Source organism: Geotrypetes seraphini, chromosome 1, assembly GCF_902459505.1.
Source record: "Geotrypetes seraphini chromosome 1, aGeoSer1.1, whole genome shotgun sequence".
NCBI lineage: Eukaryota > Metazoa > Chordata > Amphibia > Gymnophiona > Dermophiidae > Geotrypetes > Geotrypetes seraphini.
Window position 1 is genome coordinate 463,173,134 of NC_047084.1, and position 22,558 is coordinate 463,195,691.

Genomic DNA, 22,558 nt, shown 5'->3' on the forward strand with positions numbered 1-22,558 from the left:
GAGAATTTAATTTAACATGTACAGTTGGGCAGACTGAATGAACCATCTGCTATCATTTACTATGAGGCTAAAACTCAGCCGGTTTTTCAACCTCAACTGGTTTTTCAAATTTTCAACTAAAGCTCCACAGAGGGCTAGAGATAACCAATGCATCTGTATCTGGGCCAATCAGGGCCTTAGCCTACCTTCCTGGTGCATCCTGTGTACCTAAGGCCCCGCCCATAGGAGGGGCTTGCCAATCAGGGCTTTAGACCCCTCTCTGGTGCATCCCAGGATGCACTGGAAGGGGAAGGCCTGCCATTTTGAAGAGGCGGTCCTGCTGACAAGAGGGAGTGGGCATCCCTCTTGCTGGCTTCTACAATGAGGTACGGGGAGGGGCTGGAGGGGTTGCTTGAGCTGAAGGGGTCTGAGCTGACCCCCCCAGCCCACTAGAGCTGTCTTTTGGAGTCTTGTTGGGGTGGTGGGAGGGGGATCTTTGTGTAGGGTAGGGGGTGTCAGAGGGAGTGTTAGGGGGGTGTCAGGAGGCCCAGCTGCACAACCGGATTGCTGAGGCAGGTGGGAGTGGGCATTCCTCCTCTCTGGATGCATTGCTGTTGCGGGGATGACCGTCATCATTGGGGGGGGGGGGGTTGGGGACCCTTAGTTGTCAGGCAGGTGTGAGGGCTCATCATCGGGGGGAGGGGAGCTCAGCTCACCTTTTTATTTTCTTTTTTTTAATGGGGCAGATGTGCATGTGTAACACTCACACAGCATCTGTGTCCATTTAAAAAAAAAAAAAGTATACTAAATGTTATAAATATGTTAATTTCAGGGCTGAACTATCAGTAGGACAGGTAAGCGACTGGTCTTGACCAGTCACTTTTTTTTGGATTGCTAAAAGCAATCGCTTCTTTTTTGCATTGTGAAGCGATGCTATAGTATCAATCGCTCAACTAGTTTACAAGGCATTTCAATATTAATTACCTTATTTGCATGGCCAGATCAAAGAATGAGCAATTGTGCAGAAACCCACACAGTGAGCCGTTTTGTGCATCAAGTTGGCAAATCTGATTGTCGCTAAACCACTCAAAACCGTTATAGCGACGATTGTTAGACAATCAGTGATTTTAGTGAATCTGGGCCTTAGTGTTTGCATCATGCATTCATGGTTTTTCTTCTGCAGGAATAGATTATTGCAATACTGGACACAAATTTGGGACACTATTTCCAATGTATTTTCTATATCGGATTCTATAACATATGAAACTATAATTCTTTGATCATCCAACCCCAATGTCATTGATTCCACTCATTCTAGATTGTTTGACCTTATGATAGCCTTGGCTTTACACATCGTTGTGATTCATTGGAAAAATAATCAATATGTTTCTTTTCACAAATGGTAGAATACTCTATAGGGCTCATAATTGAAAGAGAAAAATGTCCAAAAACTGGCCTAAGTCGGCACTTGGACGAACATTTCTCAAAAACGTCCAAGTGCCGATAATAAAACCGGATTTTGGACGTATTTCTAAATGACCTAGGCTTTCATAGTTCCGCTGCTAAACCAAAGCTAAACGGGGCATTTCGGGAGGAGTGTCGAGAGCGGGAGTTGGGCGGGACGTGAGCCGGCTTAGACTTAGTCGTACAGCATGTATAACTGAAAGTTTTACAACAGAGCCTAGATGGAACTTGGACGTTGTAACTTAGACCATGTAAAAAATAGCATTACAATTCTGGCACTTTGTAAAATAAAATAACACTATTTTCAGCTACAGTAGCAAAATAAAGTTAAAAATTTAGGAAGTTGGTTGGGTTGAGAACTTTTTAGCACCCTCTCATATGACTAAGGTGACCATACATCCGTTTTGAACAGGACCGTCCTGTTATTACGCCACCTGTCCTGTTGTCCCCACGCACTGCTTAAGGACGCCAAAATGTCCCATTTGCAGTGGTGAGGGCAATGTAATAACAGGACGGTCCCATTCAAAACCCTGGAAGACACTCAAGATGTCACCTCCTACAAGCCAACTTCCGCTTCCGATTAAAGCAGGACGCATCCAATGGGGAGGGGTTGTGTCAGTGAAGAACAGGTTGGCGCGTGATTGTTGGGGGCACTTTTGACGGGTCACCCTGTGAGATTGAAGGTGGGCAACCTCAGGTATGAGTTTCACGGTAGTATGGGGAGGGTTTCCCCCCCCCCCCAGGGAGAGATGCTGAGTCGTGGATATAAATTTGCCCTCCAGCAGCAGCAGCACGCCACATGGTTGTGGGCTATGGTATAAACAGGCAGGATGCTGGTGCAGGACATGTTTTTGAACTCGGCTGCTCTGTTCATGGGGTGGAATGCGAGTGAAGGAGAGTGGCTTTTCTCTTCGGGGGGTGGAGGGGTAGTCTGGTGACTTATCAGCAGGGCGCTGTGGCCGGGGACCTGCCTGACGTTATAAGGATGGTAAAATGTGTTTGCAAGTCCCAAAATGGAGTGCAGAGACTGAAGCAAAGGGGGATTTCAGAAAATGAAGACACTTTGGAAAACTTCGCAGGTAATGTAAAAAGTTCCGGTACAACATGGTAAAACCAGCCAGGTTTGCTACTTGCCCAATAGATCACAAGCCTCCAGCAAACCACCAAAATATAATCAGCAGAGTCAGAATATTACATCGTAGCCAATGACTGCTGCTAGCCAGGGGGAAAAAACTGGACAAATCAAACTCCCTGCAAAAGTTGTAGGTTCACAGCTCCAACCAATAGAAGTGAATCATTCTCCTCACCCTGTGACAAACAGAGCAAATGTATCATTTGCATCAGTCTGTACTACTTCAGAGGTAGTTTGTATTTGTTGGTGGTCAACTGGGGGATTTTGTGCCTTGTGTTTTAATATTGTATTTTTTACTCAGGGGGAGGGGGGGTGTGCTAGAGAGCGTCGTTACTGACCTGTATTTTCACATTCCTGTTTTCTGGGAGATTTTATGTACTGGATGTTGAATAAAAAAAAACTCTCCGAAGCAAATTGGGCAAATTCTGTAAGCACTTCTGCTCTGGCCTTTGTACATCCTTGTTCACGCAAGAGCATTTACAGTAAAGTTTTGGAGAGTTGCTGTTACCTTGTGGCAGTGGCGTACCAAGGGCAGGGCCGGGGGTGTGTGTCAAAAAATGATGGGCCGGGGGGGGAGGGTGTGTGTGTCAAAAATTGATGGGCCCCAAGTGTCACATTTCATAGGTACGCCACTGTTTCTCTCCGTCAGAATTCATGTCGGAGAGAGGCTTGTGGATCAACCACATGCAGCGCTTCACAGCTGCTTCGGCCGAGCCATCCAGGAGTGCTCGGCCATCGTCCAGGAGTGCTGGAGCAAGGAGCAGTTCAAAAAGTTGGAAAGACTAAGAGGAGCAGTTCCACAAGTAAGAAGAGAGGGGATGCAAGGTGGGGGATTGGATATAGTGATGTAAGGAGTGCGCTGGGAACAAATGCTGGAAGGCAGGAAGGGGGAAGAAGGCTGAGATAAGTTTCATATGATGGAAGAGAGGGAACAGAGGGGATGTAGGGTGGGGGGGATATTGGACATAGTAATGCGGGGAGTGTTGCTGGGGACAAAGGAGCAGTTCAACAAGGGGGACAAATGCTGGAAGGCAGTGAGGGGAAGGGACAGTTTTGAGAATTTATATCTGTTTATATTTTGCACTATATTTGTCTATTTTTCTGTAGTTGTTACTGAGGTGACATTGCATATTTTAAAGTCATCTTTGAAAAATAAAACAAATATAAATATAATTAACATTTTTTCTGCTTGGAGTGTGCTTTTGTGGTTTTTTTTTTAATTTTATGGTTACCATTATGAATTAATAACATATTGTGTGTACCGCAGGGATCGGTGTTGGGGCCGTTACTCTTCAACATATTTATCAATGACCTGGAAAAGGAGGCAAAGTGCGAGGTTATAAAATTTGCAGACGATACCAAACTGTGCGGCAGAGTTAGCTCCAGGGAGGAGTGTGAGGACCTGCAAAGGGACCTAGACAAGCTGGAAGACTGGGCGAACAAATGGCAAATGCGCTTTAACGTGGAAAAATGCAAGGTCATGCATATAGGGAAAAAGAACCCGTTGTTCAACTACAAATTGGGGGGGGCATTGTTGGGAGAAAGCAGTCTTGAGAGAGACTTGGGAGTGCTGGTGGATGCATCACTGAAGCCATCTGCACAGTGCGCAGCGGCCTCAAAAAAAGCCAACAGGATGCTGGGCATCATAAAAAGGGGCATAACAACCAGGACGAGGGAAGTCATCATGCCACTGTATCGAGCGATGGTGCGTCCGCATCTGGAATATTGCGTTCAATATTGGTCGCCGTACCTCAAGAAGGACATGGCGGTACTCGAGAGAGTCCAAAGGAGAGCAACGAAACTGGTAAGAGGGCTGGAACACTGCCCATATGCCGAGAGGTTGGATAGGCTGGGGCTCTTCTCTCTGGAAAAAAGGAGGCTCAGGGGTGATATGATAGAGACCTTCAAGATCATGAGGGGCATAGAGAGGGTGGATAGGGACAGATTCTTCAGGCTGAAGGGGACAACAGGTACGAGGGGGCATTCGGAGAAACTAAAGGGAGATAGGTTCAAAACGAATGCAAGGAAGTTTTTTTTCACCCAAAGGGTCGTGGACACTTGGAATGCGCTACCGGAGGACGTGATTGGGCAGAGTACGGTACAAGGATTCAAACAGAGACTGGACGGATTCCTGAGGGATAAAGGGATCGTGGGATACTGAGAAAGCTAACCAGAAAATAAGTATAGAAACCCGACCAGGTCGTGCATGTGCAAGACCGGAGGGCTAGGACTTTGATGGGAAGATAGCACTCAATGGGAAACCAGGGTGGCATGGGGGCCCCTTCTGGTGATTTGGACAGGTCGTGACCTGTTTGGGCCACCGCGGGAGCGGACTGCTGGGCAGGATGGACCTATGGTCTGACCCGGCGGAGGCACTGCTTATGTTCTTATGTTCTTAATGGAAGAGATTGGGGGCGGGGCTAGGGCGGGATTGGGGGCGGGACTGAAAATTAGTAGATGTCCCCTTTTGAGAAAATAAAATGAATGGTCAGATTACGTATGACCCTTATTGAGAATCGTCGGGACAGCAAAACTAGAACTCCCAAATTGTGAAAGTTGACCACCTGGAATCATCCAAGAATCACATGGCGAAAGACATCGAGTCGACTTTTATTCATCCCGGAGTCCCGCCCACCCGCTTCCTCCTGATTGGATGCAGGCGGAGAACTCTTGGGTGGGTGCGTGGGTGGGGTGAGGGCGGTGGAAAGAGAAAGAAAGAAAAGGATGAAGTCATGCTATGACGTCAGTCCCGGATGTGAGAGATTCAAGAACGAAGGTGGAGCCGGCTGCGAGCCGGGAGGAAGTGAACGGTTCAGCAGATTGACTTGAGGGGTTGGGAGGCAAAAAGAATAAAATAGGACGTTCTCCTCACCGATAGCGTTCCACCTGCCAATTGCAGACCGCTCCCTCTGTCCCTTGGAACGAGAGACACAGCGCGCGGGGAGGAGGCGGCGGCGCGCGCGCGGGCAGCGGGGCTGAGGGGGAGAGCGGCGGCGGCTGCTGCTGCTTCAGGATGTCGGCGGCGGGGACCCCAGCGGAAGAAGAGGAGAGGGAGGTGGTGCGAGTGCGCGTGAAGGTGAGTACCCATCCCCGTGCAAAGAGCACGGGCGCATCTCCCCTTCTCTGGAAAGCGAGGGTTAGCGTCAGCTAATTCCAACCCTACCTCCCTCCCCCCTTTCCCCGTCTGTGGAATTCTCCGGTACTGCTTGTCTGCTGCACCAGCTGGAAGGGACCATTGTTGCACGGGATTTGGAAACCGGTAGGTCCACGTTGCTGTTTGGACAGTAACTTCTCGCCCTATTAGTCACTGCCAAAAGTATATTAAAAGAACTAAGAAATTGCGCTGGTTCACGGAGAGGAAGATGATGTTATGATTTTTCTCTCTTTTTTAAAAAAAAAAAAGTCATCAGCACATTGAGATAGTCGCAGAAGGCTCAAGCCAGAAAAAAAACTGGAGTCTTTCGAGTCAGCAAAGTTTACACCTTGATGGTGAATTGATGTTAGGTGATGTTACACTTCTGAGACAAGGAAGGGCAAACGATCTTGGGGTTATTTTGGATTCCCACCTTACAGTAGGCGACCATGTTTCCAGGTTAAAATTTCCTGTAGTTTGGTTGTTGAAATAATGTTTTTCAAGGTGGCTAAATTAAAAATGATGCTGTCTGCTCTTGTGTTTTCACATGCTAATTACGGTAACTGGGTGGATCTCGCGGCAAAAAGATGGCTTAAATTGCAGCTTTTAAACAATGATAATATATGGTCTCTGATGCTCATTTTAGGGACCTTATCCATGCCTCCTGCAGCTAAACTATATGTCGTCCATTTCATTCTGGCCTCAATTTAAATTGCTTTTAGATTCATACTGTTGACTATTTGGAGTCTGAACCTAAGTTAGTCATTACTGTAATAACATCTGTTACTTGCTACAGGTCCCCATTTCATGCAGTTTATATGTTTACTACTTATGCATGTTAAATCTGTCAATCTTACTTTGGTAAATCTAGTACACTGTCATTCTTACCCAAGATAAGGTAGAGCTGGTAGACTCCTTCTTTCAAAAAGTAAATATAAATGCTTCAACAAATAACTAAAACTTAACAAAAGCATATTCATATGAAATACTGAGCACTATGCAAGACAGGCCATGAAGACTTATAACCATTAATTAAACAGGTCTTTTGAACTATTAAGAATAAGGTTACGGTAAATATTTTTTTTAATTGGGCTGCAGGATATTTTACACTAGTTTTTGTTGTTGGACATTCAGATAGTTTCCAATGGTTGGTATCTTTGGCTTACTGTCATTTTTTTCCTTCCAATTACTTTTGTTCTATCTCTCTGAGGAGTCCTTCTTCCCTTAGTTTTCTTTCAGCAGTGGATATTTTTATATTTTTTTCTTATGCCCACTCCTGTTTTGTTTTTGGAGGTTTTTTTCTCTTCCCCTTTCTCTCATTGGAGCTGCATTTTGTCCTCTCCCCCAGTCCCCATAACCATTTCATCCTCTTTTAGAGATCAGGGCAGCCTATGGGAGGAGTTTGTGACTATGTAAAGAGACTTATTGAGGAGCCTCATTTTCATGTCAATAGGGAATGAAAAACAGGACATAAGAGTGGGGCCATGACCGAATAATAGTTGTTAAGTGTTAAGGATGACCTTGCCTAGACTTGTAGCCTTATTGGGTCTGATTGCCTCCCCCTCCTGTTGTGCCATAAAGAACATAAAAATTGCTATGTTCAGCAGTCCGTCTAGTTTGGCACTCTTAACAGTGCTCAATCCAGATAAAACATACATGGTAGTAAACCCCAAATAGCAAAATTCCATGCTGCTTACTCCTAGGGATAAGTGGTAGCTTTACTCAGCTCTACTTTAATGGTTTATGGACATAATCTCCAGGAGTTTGTCCAAACTTTTTCTGAGCCTATTTGTTAATTGCTTTTATACCACATCCCCTGGCAACACGTTCCAGAGTTTAATTATGCTTTTCTATTTGTTTTAAATGTATTTCTATATAACATTATAATGTGTCCCCCTTGTCTTTGTAGTTTTTGAAAAGTACACAATTAGATTACTCAGAGTTTTATAGACTTCTGTCATAATTTCCCCTTGTCTGTCTCTTCTCCAAGCTGAAGAGCCCTAACATTTGTTGCCTTTCCTCATATGAGTTGTTCATCCCCTTTATCGTTTTGGTTGCTATTCTATGTACCTTTTTCTAATCGCAGCACATCTCTTTTGTTTTTATGTCTTGAGCGGTTGAGCAGTCAAATAGTGGTATTTTGTAGCTTTTGTAATTTCTGGATTAGTGTTCTCAATACATTGACATACTAGTACTTGTCTCATACAGTAGATGGATTACTGTAATGTGGTGTAACTATAGGATCAGAGAATGAAATGAATCTGGAGTAAACAAATATCTAATGGTTTGAGATGTGGTAAATAGATTGTGAGCCCGCCGGGACAGACAGGGAAAAATGCTTGAGTACCTGAATAAATTAATGTAAACCGTTCTGAGCTCCCTTGGGAGAATGGTATAGAAAATTGAATAAATGAAAATAAAATAAAAATGGAAGTTTCTTAGAATGAAAAAACCTGTCTTACAGACAGAGATGTGTAGTAAAGTAACGAAAGTCAGGAGTCGGCAAAATAGTAGTCCTTAGCAGGGTAAGAGGTTCGGTGGGCAGGGTCTCACAAGTCAAAACCAGAGAGTGGTTCGCTGGATGAAATTTAAGGTCCTTCTGCAATTTTTCATGGTCCACATGCAATTGAACAACTTTAAATAGGTTTGTGTTCTCTGCAGATTTGATAACTTCACTAATTGTTTCCATTTCCAGATCATTTATAAACTTGTGGAGTGGAGGATAGCCTAATGGTTAGTTCAGCAACCTGAGAATCTGGGAAAGTGGCTCTGGGCTCTGTGGCTCTGGGCAGGTTACTTACAGCAATCCTCCATTGCCCCAGATACAAAATAAGTACCTGTAAATGTTGGAGGGGATGTGGGCAATTGGGCTCCTCCCAGCATTTTTGGTCGACATGTCCTAGGGTTAAGGAATATTGGCATATGGTAGGGCAGCTAAATGTTCAAATTGTTGGGAAACATTTTCCAGTTTTGATGGGGTGCTGTTTGCTGAATGCACCTATATTGGGGTTTTTACCCCACGAGCACCGCTTTGCCCTCTTTGTTGTTACGTTAATGAGGGTGACTGGCTAGCTGTTGGCGATCTGCTAAGCTGCTTGAGTGGGGACAATTACTTAATCGTTTGGATTATGTTCAGCTTGTGTGAATTGACAGCCATGCGTCGGATGCATATGGAACCCTACAGGAAAATCTGGACTAGCTATATAACTTGGCGGATATCCTCACTCCACACTGGACTTGAGATGGGTTATGGGGGTTGGGGGAAGGAAGGGGGAGTAGATTTGGGGGGGTATGGATTAGGGTGATGGGTTGTTCCTGTTTGGGGGTGGGGAAATTGCTTTGTCCATGGTTCCTTATTAGGTGAGGGGATTCTTGCTTATAGCTAGGTTGTGTGTGTTTGAGAGGTTCTGTGACTTCTGTTTGTAATTGAGTATTGCATTCTGAAATGTATTATTGTTTGTATTTTCTACTTGAAAAATTTAATAAACACTTTTTAGAAAAAGTACCTGTATATAATATGTAAACCGCATTGATTTGTTACCACAGAAAGGTGGTATATCAATTCCCATCCCCTTTTCCCTTGTAAAAAAAAAAATTACTGGTTCCAATTCACTCTCCATTAAAAGAATTGACTAATTAACACAATTATATATTTAAAATTTTCAACCAGTTCAGGATATTCTATCCTATCCTATATTCTATTCTATATCCTATCTCTTTTTAACCAGTTCAGGATATTGTCTCCTATCCTATCTCTTTTTAATTTCCTCAGGAATCTTTCACGGCGAACTTTGCCAGAAGTTTCTGGAAAATTAGATATACTGTATCAGCTTGCACTAAACACATGGCTAAATCCATGTTGACTCTGTTCCATTAAATCGTTTGTACTTTTATAATTTTGTTCTTTATATTATTCTCTACCGTTTACCCAGCACTGATGTTAAGTTAACCCTGGAACTACTACTACTAATCACTTATATAGTGCTGAAAGGCGTAAGCAGCTTGGAAGAGCTTACAATCTAACTTGGACAGACAGACAGACATGAAATATAGGTTTGGGGATGCAGAACCCAAGCTGAGAGGAGTTAGGAGTCGAAAGCATGCTCAAAAGAGGTGGGCTTTTAACTGGGCCTTGAACTCTGCCAGAGACAGAGCCTGCTGTAGGGATTTGGGCATCTTGTTCCAAGCATACTGCGCAGCAAGGTAGAAAGGACAGAGTCTGGAGTTGGCAACTGAAGAGAAGGAGGGACTTACCAGCTGAGCGGAGCTCACGGCGGGGGGGGGGGGGGGAGGAGGGATCATAGCGGGAGATAAGTGAAGAGAGATAGTGAGGGCCAGCTGAATGAGTGCATTAGTAGGTCAGTAAGAGGAGTCTGAATTGTATTCAGAAAGGATGGGAAGCCAATGAAGTGACTTTAGGAGAGGGGTAACGTGAGTAAAGTGGCGCTCTCAGAATGAGTTGTGCAGCCAAATTCTGGGCAGATTGGAGGGGAGTGAGATGACTAAGCGGAAGGCCTGAGAGTAGCGAGTTGCAGTAGTCTAAGTGCAAAGTGATGAGGGCTTGGATAAGTCTTTTGGTAGTGTGCTCAGAGAGCAAGGGTCTGATTTTGGTAATATAGAGGAAGAAGCGGCAGGTTTTAGCGATATGTTGTATCTGTGCGGTGAAGGAGAGAGAGGAGTCAAAGATGACCTCGAGATTATGAGCAGACAAAACAGGTAGGATGAGAGTATTGTCAACAGAGAATGAGGGAAGCGGAGAAGTGGATTTGGGTGGGAAGATGAGCAGCTCTGTTTTAGCCATATTCAATTTTAGATGGCAGTGAGACATCCAGGCGGCAATGTTGGAGAGGCAGGCTAAGACTCTGGTCTGGGTTTCAGTAGAGATATTTGGAACACAGAGGTAGATTTTGGAGTCGTCAGCATAGAGGTGATACTGGAAGCCATGGGAGGAAATCAGAGCTTCAAGTGAGCAAGTGTAGATTGAGAAAAGGTGCGGTCCCAGGACAGAGCCTTGAGGTACACCGAACGATAGTGGGAAAGGTGTGGAGGAGGAACCACTATTGCATATACTGAAGGTGCAATGGGAGAGATAGGAAGAAAACCAGGAGAGGGCAGAACTCTGGAATCCCAGCAAGGACAGTTTACCAAGGAATAGGTGATGATCAACAGTATCAAAGGTGGCAGACAGATCGAGAAAGGATGAGGAAAGAGTAGAGGCCTTTGGATCTGGCCAAGAACAGGTCATTGGAAACTTTAGTAAGGGCAGTTTCCGTGGAATGCAACGGGTGAAAGACTGAAGCAGATCCAGATTAGCATGGGATGAGAGGAAGTCCAGTTAACTTCTTATTCAAGTAACTTGAATAAGAAGGGGAGAAAGGAGATGGGGCGATTTATGTTTTAGTTTAATAACTGTATGTTCAAAAGCTGTGTCACCTCTTTGGGGAAAAAAAAATCACATCTATCCTTTTCTAGTCTTCTGGGACTAAACATTGGAGAGGTCAAAAAGAGCCACCAGAACTTAAGTACCCTCACATGTATGCCATCCAGCCCCATTGCTTTATCCATCCTAGTTTAGGTAGCTCCTTGCAAGCAGTCTTAAAATTGTTCAAGGTCTTCTGCAGTCCTACAATTGCATAAAATCCAACAGGAAACCAGCCCACGAGAAAGACAGTAGTCATAAAAAAAAGTGGACAATGGTCTTTTCAAAATAAAGAGGAGCCAAAAGGACCAATGAAATCATAAGATTTTATTTAATATTCATCCTCAAAGGTGATAGACCTGACAGCACTGTTTTGGTGTATCGTACACCTGCCTCAGGGGTCAAATATGCACTAAAAAGCAACATAAAAACATGGAATTATAATATCATAGTAATACAATAAAACTATAGTAAAACAAAGCACAAGGTTAATAAGACACAGAATATCTGACAACCAAAGAAGGTTCAGTATAAAATTTTTAATAAAAACATACTTTATCAAGACAACACACAGAGGGAATGTATTAAAAGTGCCAGCCAAAAAGAAAAAAACTCTCCTTTGAAATTGCACAAAAAACAGCTGTGCCCAAAAAGTCTTTCAAGCGGGTAGTATTAAAAGTGTACATATTACTGTGAACGTTAAATCATTAATGTGCAACATCAGAATAGCGAACATTAAAACACTTAAGACGATCAAACAAAATATCAATTCACCTTATTTACCGGAAATAAGCCTCTTCGAAGGGCCTGTTTTACAAAGCCACCTTAGCGGCTGCTGCGCTGTAACAGCCCCGAAGCCCATAGAGATTTAAAGGGCTTTGGGGCTGTTGCTGCGCGGCAGCCGCTAGCACGGCTTTGTAAAACAGGCCCTAACTCTCATGGTCTGAATCCTTCAAATGAGATGGTTTGGATAGGCTGGAGTGAGCTTCAATGGCAACCCCCTTGTAGTTAGAAACTAAGGTCAGTATCAGTTAGACCAGGGATCTCAAAGTCCCTCCTTGAGGGCCGAATCCAGTCGGGTTTTCAGGATTTCCCCAATGAATATGCATGAGATCTATGTGAATGCACTACCGTATTTTCGCGGATATAACGCGCGCGTTATACGCGTTTTTACGTACCGCGCATACCCCTCGCGCGTTATATGCCTGAGCGCGGTATACAAAATTTTTTTTTACATATTTCACACCCTGCCCGACGCCCGATTCATCATCCGTAAGGACGCTCGCACCCCCACCCCGAAGGACCGCCGACTCCCCGACAATATCGGGCCAGGAGGGAGCCCAAACCCTCCTGGCCACGGCGACCCCCTACCCCCACCTCGCACTACATTACGGGCAGGAGGGATCCTAGGCCCTCCTGCCCTCGACGCAAACCCCCCTCCCCCCAACGACCGCCCCCCCCAAGAACCTCCGCCCGCCCCCCCAGCCGACCCGCGATCCCCCTAGCGACCCCCACGACCCCCCCACCCCCCTTCCCCGTACCTTTGGTAGTTGGCCGGACAGACGGGAGCCAAACCCGCCTGTCCGGCAGGCAGCCAACGAAGGAATGAGGCCGGATTGGCCCATCCATCCTAAAGCTCCGCCTACTGGTGGGGCCTAAGGCGCGTGGGCCAATCAGAATAGGCCCTGGAGCCTTAGGTCCCACCTGGGGGCGCGGCCTGAGGCACATGGGCCCAACCCGACCATGTGCCTCAGGCCACGCCCCCAGGTGGGACCTAAGGCTCCAGGGCCTATTCTGATTGGCCCACGCGCCTTAGGCCCCACCAGTAGGCGGAGCTTTAGGATGGATGGGCCAATCCGGCCTCATTCCTTCGTTGGCTGCCTGCCGGACAGGTGGGTTTGGCTCCCGTCTGTCCGGCCAACTACCAAAGGTACGGGGAAGGGGGGTGGGGGGGTCGCCACGGGGATCGCGGGTCGGCTGGGGGGGCGGTCGTTGGGGGGGGAGGGGGGTTTGCGTCGAGGGCAGGAGGGCCTGGGATCCCTCCTGCCCGTAATGTAGTGCGGGGTGGGGTTAGGGGGTCGCCGTGGCCAGGAGGATTTGGGCTCCCTCCTGGCCCGATATTGTCGGGGAGTCGGCGGTCCTTCGGGGTGGGGGTGCGAGTGGTCCTGCCGAGGGGGGAGAAGAATCGGACGTCGAGGGGGGGCATCAGGCTTTCAGGATGGGGACAGACCTTCAAGGGGGGACAGGACTTCAAGGGGGGACAGGCAGACCTTCAAGGGGGACAGGCACGGAGAGGCGGGGCAGTGCACCGAAAGTCAGGGCGGGTGAACGGTGAGTCGGGGCAACCAGAGGAGAGTCGGGGAGGGCGAAAGGAGAGTCGGGGTGGCCAGAGGAGAGTCGGGGAGAGCGAAAGGAGAGTCGGGGTGGCCAGAGGAGAGTCGGGCAGCATGCGCGGTATACCCATGAGCGCTGTATACAAAAGTTTCCGTACATACAAGTGTGGTTTCTGTGCGCTATACCCGTGTGCGCGTTTTACACGGGTGCGTGTTATATCCGCGAAAATACGGTACTTCTTTCAATGCATATTCATTGGGGAAATCCTGAAAACCCGACTGGATTCGGCCCTCAAGGAGGGACTTTGAGAACCCTGAGTTAGACTAAATACATTTTAAATTAATCATGAAATTGGTCCATCCAGTCTGCCCTGTAATCACATTCAGGTCTTTATCTGCTGTCATTTACTATGGGGCTCATTTTCAAAGCATCTTAAACTTAAGAGTTCCATAGGTTACTACGGAAGTCTAAATGCTTTGAAAATATAACTCCTTGTTACTATGTTTGTCTGACTTTTGGAATTGATAATCATTTTAAAGTGTTTTATTTTTATTCATTATTGTGCCTTAATATGGTTGGTAGTGTAGATTAAAAGTGAGACTGCAGTGGTTACTTTAACCTTTTCCTACCGTGTGTCCCGGATGAAGGGACATTCCAAAAATGTCGTTGCCGTCGTATGTCCCATGGCATGGGACATACAGTACACGACAGGAACACAAAATATTTAAATTTACAGACTTGTGACTTATTTACATTATGTTTACAATAGCCGTAAATGATAACGGTGAATAATACAAAACTTTGCTAAAATAATTACGATTGGAACCAGCATAACGTAAAATTTATTACGATAGGAAAAGGTTAAATTGGCACATTAGTGTTCGTATTTTTGAAAATGACAATTGATTTTGTTTATAGCTATATACACATGTAATTCAGTTGAACAATAAGGGTCGGGTGTAATTTAAATTTGAATCTATTTTGCAGCTTTGGACTTTTTTATATTTCTATTGTCTTTGACCTATTTCCCTTTGTTGGTTGGTTTTTTTGTTGTTGTTTTTTTAATGAAACGGGGGTTCCCTAAGTTTGCTTATAATCCAAAATGTTTAAAAAAAATCCTCATTTCATTCAATATGTGGTTTTCCTTATCTATATGCATTTAATATTTTCTCATCCATTTCATGTTTCTTGTATTATGCGCTATCTATATATTTGTGGTGAAGACTAGAGCAGTGTTTTTCAACCTTTTTACAACTATGGACCGGCAGAAATAAAATAATTATTCTGTGGACCGGCGGTTGAAGAACACGGGGCTAAGTCGTGGGCCAGACCCCGCCCATCTCTACCCAATCTCCACCCCCATAATAGTACTAATTTCACCTTGCACGTCCCATGCCTCATCTGGAAGCCTTCCCTCTGACGTTGCAACGTCAGAGCGAAGGCTTCCGGTTCAGGCGCAGAACGCGCGTAGGAGCCACTGCCCATGGCTTTGTGCACTGAATCTTTCAAGGGAGCCATCTCGAAGATAACACCGCATCGATCACACCGTGGACTGGCGGTTGAAGAACACTGTTTTGGGCCTGATGCATGTGCTGGCCCTGTGGACCGGCAGGAAATTTCTGTGGACCGGCACCGGTCCACGGACCGGTGGTTGAAGAACACTGGACTAGAGAGATTAACGAATTTGATTATTTTTATCTTGTATTAAGGGTTTTTCTTTGTCATAGTGTTTATACCTTTGCTTTTATTAATACTTTTCAGTATGTTCTCTTTGACGCAAATGAGTGTTTGGATTTTCAGGTCCACAAAGCTTTATTAGAGCTTTATCATGAGCGCTGTTGGTTTTATTCTTAACATCTGTGCTCAGGTTTGATATTTTGTTTGGTTGTCTTAAAGTGTTTTACTGCTTCTCATTCTGATGTTGCACATGTGTGTGGTCTTGATAAAGTATGTTTTTGTTAATTTTACACTGAACCTTCTTTGGTTGTCGGATATTCTGTGTTTTATTAACCTTGTGCTTTGTTTTATTATAGTTTTATTCTACCACTATGATATTATAATTTCATGTTTTTATGTTGTTTTTTGAAGCAGACGTATATTAAGCCAAAACACAGTGCTATTTCGGGTCTATACCTTTGTAGATGAACATTAAATAAATAAAATCGTCTGACTTCATTGGCTGGAAGTGAAGGATTGGGCCTAACTTCCTCTTCCTAATTGGGACCATACCACCCTTACCACAATATTTAGTGTGGATATCCTGAAAATCTGATTGTGTCCTGAGGACAGGGTTTTAAAACCTTTTGCTCTAAACCACTTGCTTATAAAGCAGTCATACCTGAGAAACTTCCTAACCCTCTACTTGTCCTGTTTGATTAGATTGTAAGCTCTGTTGAGAAGGGACTGTCTCTTGAATATACAGCATTAAAGAAATAAGTAGTTGTGGTAGTAATAGTAGTAGTATACTATCCAGCCGCCTTCTGGATAATGTCATGCCTCTTTGTTTTTTTGTGCTCTCTTAGTTCAGAGGTTGGCATTCCAGTCCTTGCCAATCAGTTTCAGGCTATCCACAATAAATATGCAGAAACTGCCTCCACTGTATGCATATTTACTGTAGATCAGGGGTGTCCAACCTTTTGGCTTCCCTGGGCCGCATTGGCCAAAAAAAATGTTTCTGGGGCCGCACAAACGCTGCAGCAAGACGGAGGAGGGAGCCGGCAGACGGTTAACACCCGGGGGCAACAGAGGAAAACACTGCATCGCCCTCTACCAGGGCCGCACAAAATACTTCACGGGGCCGCAGGTTGGACACCCCTGCTTTAGATATCCTGAAAACCTGATTGGTTGAATGTGTTCTAGGAACAGGATTAAGACCCCCCCCTTGCTTTTAGTTATTTCTCTTTTCGTTCATGAGACCCCTTTGTTGTCCCCTCCTCCCCCATCAAGAGTCTGAAACTACAAATCTCAACTCAATGAGGAAAAGTCACAGAAACCATAGAAAATAATGACAGATAAAGGTCATGTGGTCCATCCAGTCTTGTCCCTCCACATCTGCTATCTCTTCCTCCCCTTCTCATTTCAATATAGGCTGGCTTGGCCTGGGACCCAATTCTTCGGGGTAAAGGCACTCTGACCTATAAGAACAAAAATGTGTAAGAAAGACTCGGGTCCCCTGTTTCAGTAGGGCATCCAGTGCCAACCCCAATTCCAGAGACCAATGGCTCTCTTAAACTGTATAATAAGTATTACAGAGACTGGCTTAGCCTCTGGGCCAAGACTCTTGAAACCATACTCTTTCGGACTCTTGTACATATTTTGTGCTATATTCCAGAGTGGATGCACAAAAAGCCATCAGTTCTGATCCACTGTAATCTATTAATGGTAGTTTAATGGATGATCTATGTAAAGTTCCTGATTTGTTCTCAAATTTTTACAGTAATTCTGATCTTTTGACTTATTTGTAGCCAATGATTTTTATTGGTCGCTTACTAGTTTAGTGTGTGTGTAATATACAGTTTATATATCTTGAATTAATAAGATTGTCCAAGCATCTCCTCTCTAATTCCTAGTATAGCAGCAGTGCCGCAAATTACCTCGCACACACTCTTCATTTGATTGATTCATGTTGACATTTGCAGGCATGACTATTCTCAGTTCCTGGTGCATTTTAAAAAGGTAGCAGTAACTAAAATCTTGGTTTTAATTGATGGTTTAAATTGAATAAATAGGTGTTGCTTGTGTGTGTTTTGTGGCATATTGGTTTTGTTTTGTGGGGGTGGGCAGTGCCAGATTTAGTCTTGATAACCCTAAGCTTCATAAAGCTTGGAGGCCACTTGTTAATAAGTTACACCACATTGTATACCCTAGAAACAATATACAAATAAATATAATGCTGACAAAATTAGTAATTTGGATCACTTTTATTAATATAAGTAATAACTTGTTTGCAAAATCAGAAAAATGATAATCCTGGAAACAGAAAATTTGTGCTTTTAAAATATTACCTAAATTCAAAAGTACAGATGAAAGTAATTCCACTTCTTGCACATTTAAATCTATATATATAAAATCGGAGGTATGTATGTGTGTATGTATGTATGTGCCGCGATCACGCAAAAACGGCTTGACCGATTTGACCGAAACTTGGTATGCAGATCCCTCACTACCTGGGGTGATATGTTCTGGGGGTCTCTTCACCCAAGAATTTATATGTTCTTGCTCCTGGAGGTGAAACTAAAATTGTTGTTTATAATCAAGTTTTGTGTTTGTTGTTTTGTATTCATTTTGTCAAATATTTCACATTATAATTTGAATATTGTACTTTTTATAAAGCTGTAAAAAAATAATTTCATTCACCACTATAAAGTATCTTTATTTGAATCCATTTACAGTGTTATTGCTATAATTAAATACCCGTGCAACGCCGGGGCATCAGCTAGTGTTTGATAAAATGCCACATAAAATTGTCAGAGGCCCCCCCACCCCAAATTCTGAACTTTTGTGAGACTCTAAGCTGTAGCATTTAGGTAAATCTGGCACAGGGGGGAGAAACTTTAAGGCTATCTTGAAGTACTTCTTATACTGCAAGAGGCAGTCGCTTCGCCCTGCTGTCTTGGGTATAGATTAAGGGCTCGATTTTACTAATGTGTGTTAACACAAGCTCCACTGTTACTGGGGCTTATTTTCTAATTTAGGGGCCCCTTTTACAAAGCTGTGGTAAACATACCAAAGCCCATTCAATTCCTATGGGCTTTGGTGTGTTTTACCAGGGCATTGTAAAAGGGGCCCTTAAACATGTACTTAAGAGTACTTGATTACTATTCAGTGAGTTGTAAACCACTTTGGGTGAATCTCTTCATGAAAAGGTGGTAAATCTTATCATTTATTTGCTTATGTTAGTGCACGTTAGTAAATAAGGGGCTTTCACCAAGAGACCCTAACAAACCATACCTGAATGTGTAGTTTGCCTCAGATTTGGATTCAGGAAAGTGAGCAAGTCAAATCTAAAATTCAAATTTGAGTTCAGGCATTTTGTTTGGTGCAGTTTAGGTCTCTTCCAAGCTGCATTTTTTTTTTTTTTGTATGAGTAGAGAAATGTTAATCAAAACTGTCACCACCCCTCTGTGCAAGCAAATGCTGAAAATTAGTTGCAGCTATCCATCCTAGCATGGAGCATGCTTGTTATTGGCAGGTTCTCTTTGTAGTTGTCCTGCACCACTAGTCTTTTCAATCGCAAGAGTGTAACTTTATTTTTTTTTTTGCCCCTTTTTCTTTTGAAATGTTGCTTTAGAAGTACGAGGGGCTCCTGCAGCCTGAGTTCCGGACGTTTGCAGTGGATCCACAGATCACCTCATTGGATGTGCTCCAACACATCCTCATCCGTGCCTTTGACTTGAATGGGTAAGTTAATACTAGGTTAAAATTTCCATAAAAAGTGGTTGGGCAGAAGCTGGAGTCCTCTTCTGTATGGTTTGATAGATGACTTCTGCTAGTTGCTTCTCATTGGGAGAGACTTACACTGGCTAATTTTATGACTGGAAAGCATTGGTGGTGTCTGACGTTCCAGGGTACAGTTTGTTTTGGTTTGCAACTTTGGAACAGAGAGGCTATGCATCCTGCAAGAAATGAGACAAGCTAGCGTATGGGACTACTGAGACATTGCCCTCTGTTTGGAAAAATCTTTCTTTTCCATTTCTTTTCTGTTAAGACCAATATGGATTTATATCTGACATACTTTTTATAGCTTTTCAAAGACAAAAACACCCAAAGGTGCAGCATCAGAGCCCTGTATTGGTTATTCTCAACCCAGCCCTCAGGATACATCTAGCCCAGGGGTGAAATCTAAAGCACAGGCTAAGTCGGGGGCCAAATTATTATTATTATTTTTTTTAATCTTTATTGATTTTCAAACTTTGATAGTACAATACAATTAATTGAACATATAAAACTGCATAAAATGCACTATTAACTACACAGATAGTACATTAAACATTCATTTTCTCCCATTCATATCTCATAAGTCAGGGGCCAAATTTTTTATTAAGATAACTTAGGGCTAGATTCACTAAGCCTACCAGTCGTGTTTGCGATCGTGTACCAAACTGATTTTCCTCTGACTCGATTCACTAACCTCTGTGCTGATCATCCTCTGATCCGTGCATGCAAATGAGGGAGAACGGCATGCAAAGTAGGAAGGACGTGATTCACAAAACAATTTCGGCAACACCAACTGGGATGCCCGATCAAAAAAAACAAGCGACTGCTGAGGACTAGTCGCTTGTTTAAAAACCCCTACTCTCTTCCCCGATTTTCCTGCCCTCTGCCCCAATTCTGCTTATCCGTGGTTATAACCCGCGGTGCAGCCCCGCTTTCAACCCGCGGGTTTAAAACAACAGGCTTGCAAAAGTTTCCAGCTCTGTGATAACAACAACAAAAAAGTTTCAAGCTCTATCTTCGCGGTGAGCATGCGCAGACCATCTACAGGCAAAGGAGATGGTCTGCGCATGCGTTAGGATCGCTGGAGAGTGATTTGTGCGGTCGGTGGGGGGTGTGCCTACGATTGTCCCCATTTGCATGAGGACGCGTTGAGAATTTGTCTGCCTGCCAAGGATCGGATATGATCGGGAAGGTAAGTCTTAGTAGAAGTATAGATCCTTCCTCATCCTGAGACACCATTCCAGTGATCCACCTGGTTATTTTCTTAGATGTTACCATACTTAATCCCAACTTTATTCAAATAGTCACTCTAGGCATAGGCAGCGGAACACCTTTTTTTTTTGTTGGGAGGGGGGAAGCTCCGCCCCAGATCTCGCCCCATAATACTAATTGTAATACCATTTTTTCCATTAATTTTTCATATATAAACACAATATAATATTTTTTTTAAATATTCTTTATTTATTTTTTAATCTAACAACAAGTGCAACAGATATTAACAGTGAAACTTATACAATATCACTTGAGTATCTATTCTTAGTAATTTCACAATTAAAAATAAAAATAAATCCCTCCCTCCCAACCCTATTCTTACACATGTGATTAAATAAATATATTGTTCTTTATTAATCCAACCCATCAATCTATAATTAAACTTCCTGCCCCCCCCACCCCTGTACAATTATATCAGCTGGGGAAAAATGAACATTCATTACAATACTCTATTAATGGTCTCCAAACCTCCTGAAATTTATTAAAATTTCCTTTCTGCAACGCTAACATTCTTTCCATCTTATACATATGACACAGTGAATTTCAGCAAAAACTATAATTTAATCTATTCCAGTTTTTCCAATTAAACATAATCTGCTGAATGGCAACTCCTGTCATAATCAGTAGTAATTTATTATTTGCAGAAATTTCACTTTTTTTTCCTCATTGACATTCCAAATAAAATAGTATCATAGGATAGAGCCACAGGATTTTCTAACAAACAATTTATTTTGCCCCAAATCGATCTCCAAAAAGCCAAAATGAATGGACAGTAGAATAATAAATGTTCTAACGTCCCTGCTTCGAGATGACAATGTCAACATTTATTAGATTTAGCGCTATCTAACTTTTGTAAACGCACAGGGGTCCAGAAAGCTCGGTGTAACAGAAAAAACCAAGTTTGTTTCATAGATGCTGACATTGTACAACTCATCCTCCAAGACCAAATTCGTGGCCATTGAGACGCAGTAATTTGATGCTTAATCTCAATGCTCCAAATGTCCCTAAGACCAGTTTTTGGTTTTTTATTCATAAATCCAGATATCAATTTATACCACTGTGAGGCCTGGTGTCCCAGGAAGTCCACCTGAAAGCACAAGAACTCTAAACTATATTGGTTATTAAGATTTTTCCATTCAGGGAACCCTGCCTGAATGGCATGCTTCAGCTGTAACCATCTAAAACTTTGTGATTTATTAAGACCAAATTTGGTATTAGATAAGGTATAGGGGGGGTGGGATTGGGAAATATAATAATTGTTAATTGTTCTAGTATTAATAAATGGGTGGGTGGGAAGGGATTCTTTTATATTTATATATTTTAAGGATTATAAGTAAGATTGTCAAGTGATTAAAAATTTTTCTGATTGAATATTATACACTTGTTGTAAGACTTGAAAATGAATAAAGATTTAATAAAAAAAGACCAAATTTGTGTTGCAGCTGTGAAAAGTCAAACAGTTTACCATTAGATATAAAATCATCCAGAGTTCTAATACCTGCCATTACCCAATACTTCCAGATGACCTTGAATCCGCCTATTTGAATCTTGGAGTTAAGCCATATAGTTTGTTTTGTTGATTTATATATAGGAATAGGAGTTAAATTATTCACAAACCTCAAAGTTTTCCATGTATCAACTAATACTTTGTTTTCTTTATATATCCTAGGCATTTTGATACTAAGAACATGGTTTAATCGCAAAGGAAAAATGAGTCGCCATTCCAACCACAACCAGTCTGGAATATTTTCAATGGGCTCTGGGAGGACCCAATACATACCTTGGCACAAAATATAGGCTTGATGATACCTATAAAAATTGGGAAAATTTACCCCTCCTTCCCTAATTGACTTTTGCAAAGACACTAAAGCAATTCTAGGAATTTCACCAAGCCAAACAAATTTTGTAAGAATTCTATTTAACCTTTTATAAAAGAACCTCTGAAAAAAAACTGGTATCATACCCATTTGGTAACAAACCAAAGGCAATATCATCATTTTAATCGTTTGGACTCTCCCCCCACCAAGACAAATGTAAAGGATTCCATTGCTCACACATTTCTGTTACCCTTTGTAATAAAGCTTTTTAATTTACTTTCATTGTGTCTTCCAGTGTATTTTTTATCCAAATTCCTAAGTATTTTATTCCACCTTCCTTCCAGATAAAGGAAAATGAGTCAAATAAACCTTTTGTACAATGTACATTAAGTGGAAGAACTTCAGATTTATTCCAATTAATCTTGTACCCAGAAAATTTTCCAAATTTCTCTATTAATTCAAGCAAGCATGGAATGGTTGATTCAGGGTTTCTTAAATGAAGCAGTATATCATGACCTTATATTCCCGTTCTGGATAGGGAATACCCTGTATCTTCTCTGCCTGTTGAATAG

The 22,558-nt window shown here is 43.0% G+C and overlaps 1 protein-coding gene across 1 annotated transcript in view; it reads left to right on the top strand.

The window, feature by feature from the left end:
* The first annotated feature begins 5,332 nt into the window (after nt 1–5,332).
* The window catches only part of TBC1D25 (TBC1 domain family member 25), a 46,104-nt gene continuing 28,878 nt past the window's right edge, over nt 5,333–22,558 (top strand). Inside the window, exons 1-2 of the mRNA XM_033951912.1 lie at nt 5,333–5,651; nt 18,752–18,861. Of these exons, the coding sequence (XP_033807803.1) occupies nt 5,589–5,651; nt 18,752–18,861 (173 nt within the window). The 5' untranslated portion in view covers nt 5,333–5,588. The remainder of the gene's footprint in view (nt 5,652–18,751; nt 18,862–22,558) is intronic.